At 36.5% G+C, this 1,845-nt stretch overlaps 1 protein-coding gene across 1 annotated transcript; it reads left to right on the forward strand.

Annotated features, from left to right (window-relative positions):
- The first annotated feature begins 1,150 nt into the window (after positions 1 to 1,150).
- On the forward strand, positions 1,151 to 1,444 carry LOC118858478 (60S ribosomal protein L37-like). The gene has a single exon (XM_036768999.1). The coding sequence runs from the start codon at positions 1,151 to 1,153 to the stop codon at positions 1,442 to 1,444; it is 294 nt and encodes a 97-aa protein (XP_036624894.1).
- The last annotated feature ends 401 nt before the right edge of the window (positions 1,445 to 1,845 follow it).

The raw sequence follows: 1,845 nt of genomic DNA on the forward strand, positions 1-1,845 counted from the left end.
TTTTCTTTTCCCCCTTAATAAAATATATTTTTAAAAATATCTACTCAACATAAAGGGGAGGGAATTGGTATATAGTGGATGGTGGAAGAATGGCCTGGGAAGTGGCTCTCCTAATGATGGATGAATGGCCCCGAAGTCACATTTTTGAAATAAGATTTAACTATAGGAATAAACTTTAAACTCAATGGGATAGACAAATTGTTAAACATTATGTTTTCCAGCTTCCTCATTACTACATGAACTAGATGTGGCAATGTATAAGATAATCAGAATTGCTATAGTTTGTCTTCAGGATGACCCTGATGTGAAGTTTTGGTGTGCCCTTTGACTGCATTTAGGGTACTAGTTGTAGTTAAAGTAGCATTAATAATATCCTACATCATTCAATTCCTAGAGTTAGGAAGGCCTGAGCTCAAATTCTGCCTCCAACACTCACTGGTCAAGTCCTTTCACTCCTCTGGGATTCAATATCCTCATCTGCAAAATAAGGAGGTCAGATGTAATGACCTCTAAATTTCACTCCAGTGCCAAATCTGTGATCCTATGATCAAAGTCATAATAATTATTATATGTCCTCTATAAGGTGTGAAAAATGCTATTAGTCAAATCTAGGTTTATTTGCTCATGTTAAATAAATAAAATTGATATAAAATATTGTGTTGTATGGATAGTCCTCACAAACTATTATCTTTCTAGGTCCTACAAGAGATTGATATCTAACAATAAGTATGTAGCTGAAAAAGTTTCTTATGCATTAGGTGAGTGAAGAGGCTTATAGCTGAGCAGGCAGAAAGAAACCTTTGAACTCTCAGCCTCCAGGCACCAATAGTGATGAAGTTCCCTATTGTCAGTACTAGTTATATAGAGATGAGTTAGATGCTCATAGTCTTGTCTTTTCATAGACACATTCAAAAGGAATAATCAGTAGCAAACTTTTAAGCATAAAGAACAATAGATATTTTAGTGTCAGAAAATTGCTATTTTCTCCTCTTTTTCCAACATGCAAGAGAAGACCTCAACATCTTTCAAATGGTGTTCCCCTTTCCTATTTTAACATGTAAAAGTAATTCTTCACTCTGCTTTGGATTACTTAATTTTCAAGTGAAAAATAACAGTTGGTCCATTCCCTGGTCCCAGCGGCTGGAGGAAGATGACGAAGGGAACATCTTCGTTTGGTAAGCACGGGAATAAGACGCGCACTTTGTGCTGTCGTTGTGCTTCTAAGGCATACCATCTTCAGAAGTCAACATGTGGCAAATGTGGATATCCTGCTAAACGCAAGAGAAAGTATAATTGGAGAGCAAAAGCTAAGCGACGCAACACCACTGGTACTGGTCGGATGAGGCACCTAAAAATTGTCTATCGCCGATTCAGGAATGGATTCCGTGAAGGAACAACACCCAAACCCAAGAGAGCAGCTGTTGTAGCATCTAGCTCCTCTTAAAGATTTGACTGTTTGTTAAAATAAATGTCCTGAAAGAAAAAAAAGAAAAATAACAGTTGGGATATCTTCTATTTCATTGCGAGTATGTGATATATAGAGTCAGTGTTGCTGCCTTACCTCATAAATATCTTAGGGGGTATGGTAGGTGGAAATGAATAAATATGGTAGCCAAAATTTATAAAGGTCCGCTTTGCTTACATATTAATTATTTCTTTGATAATTTCTAACATTGTGTCATAAAATAAGATCTGAAGGCCACCTTAGAAAAAATGTACTACAACCTCCTAATTTTTCAGATGAGGAAAATGAAGGCCAGAGTGATCTAAGTGATCTGCCCAAGCTCACAGAACAGAGTATAATTAGGAATCAATTCTATCATATAAACCATGCTTCTATTCCTC

Source organism: Trichosurus vulpecula, chromosome 7 (assembly GCF_011100635.1).
Source record: "Trichosurus vulpecula isolate mTriVul1 chromosome 7, mTriVul1.pri, whole genome shotgun sequence".
Classification (NCBI taxonomy): Eukaryota; Metazoa; Chordata; class Mammalia; order Diprotodontia; family Phalangeridae; genus Trichosurus; species Trichosurus vulpecula.

Coding starts and splice junctions, on each gene's coding strand:
- LOC118858478 (XM_036768999.1), top strand. CDS start 1,151: ATGACGAAGGGAACATCTTCGTTTGGTAAGCACGGGAATAAGACGCGC.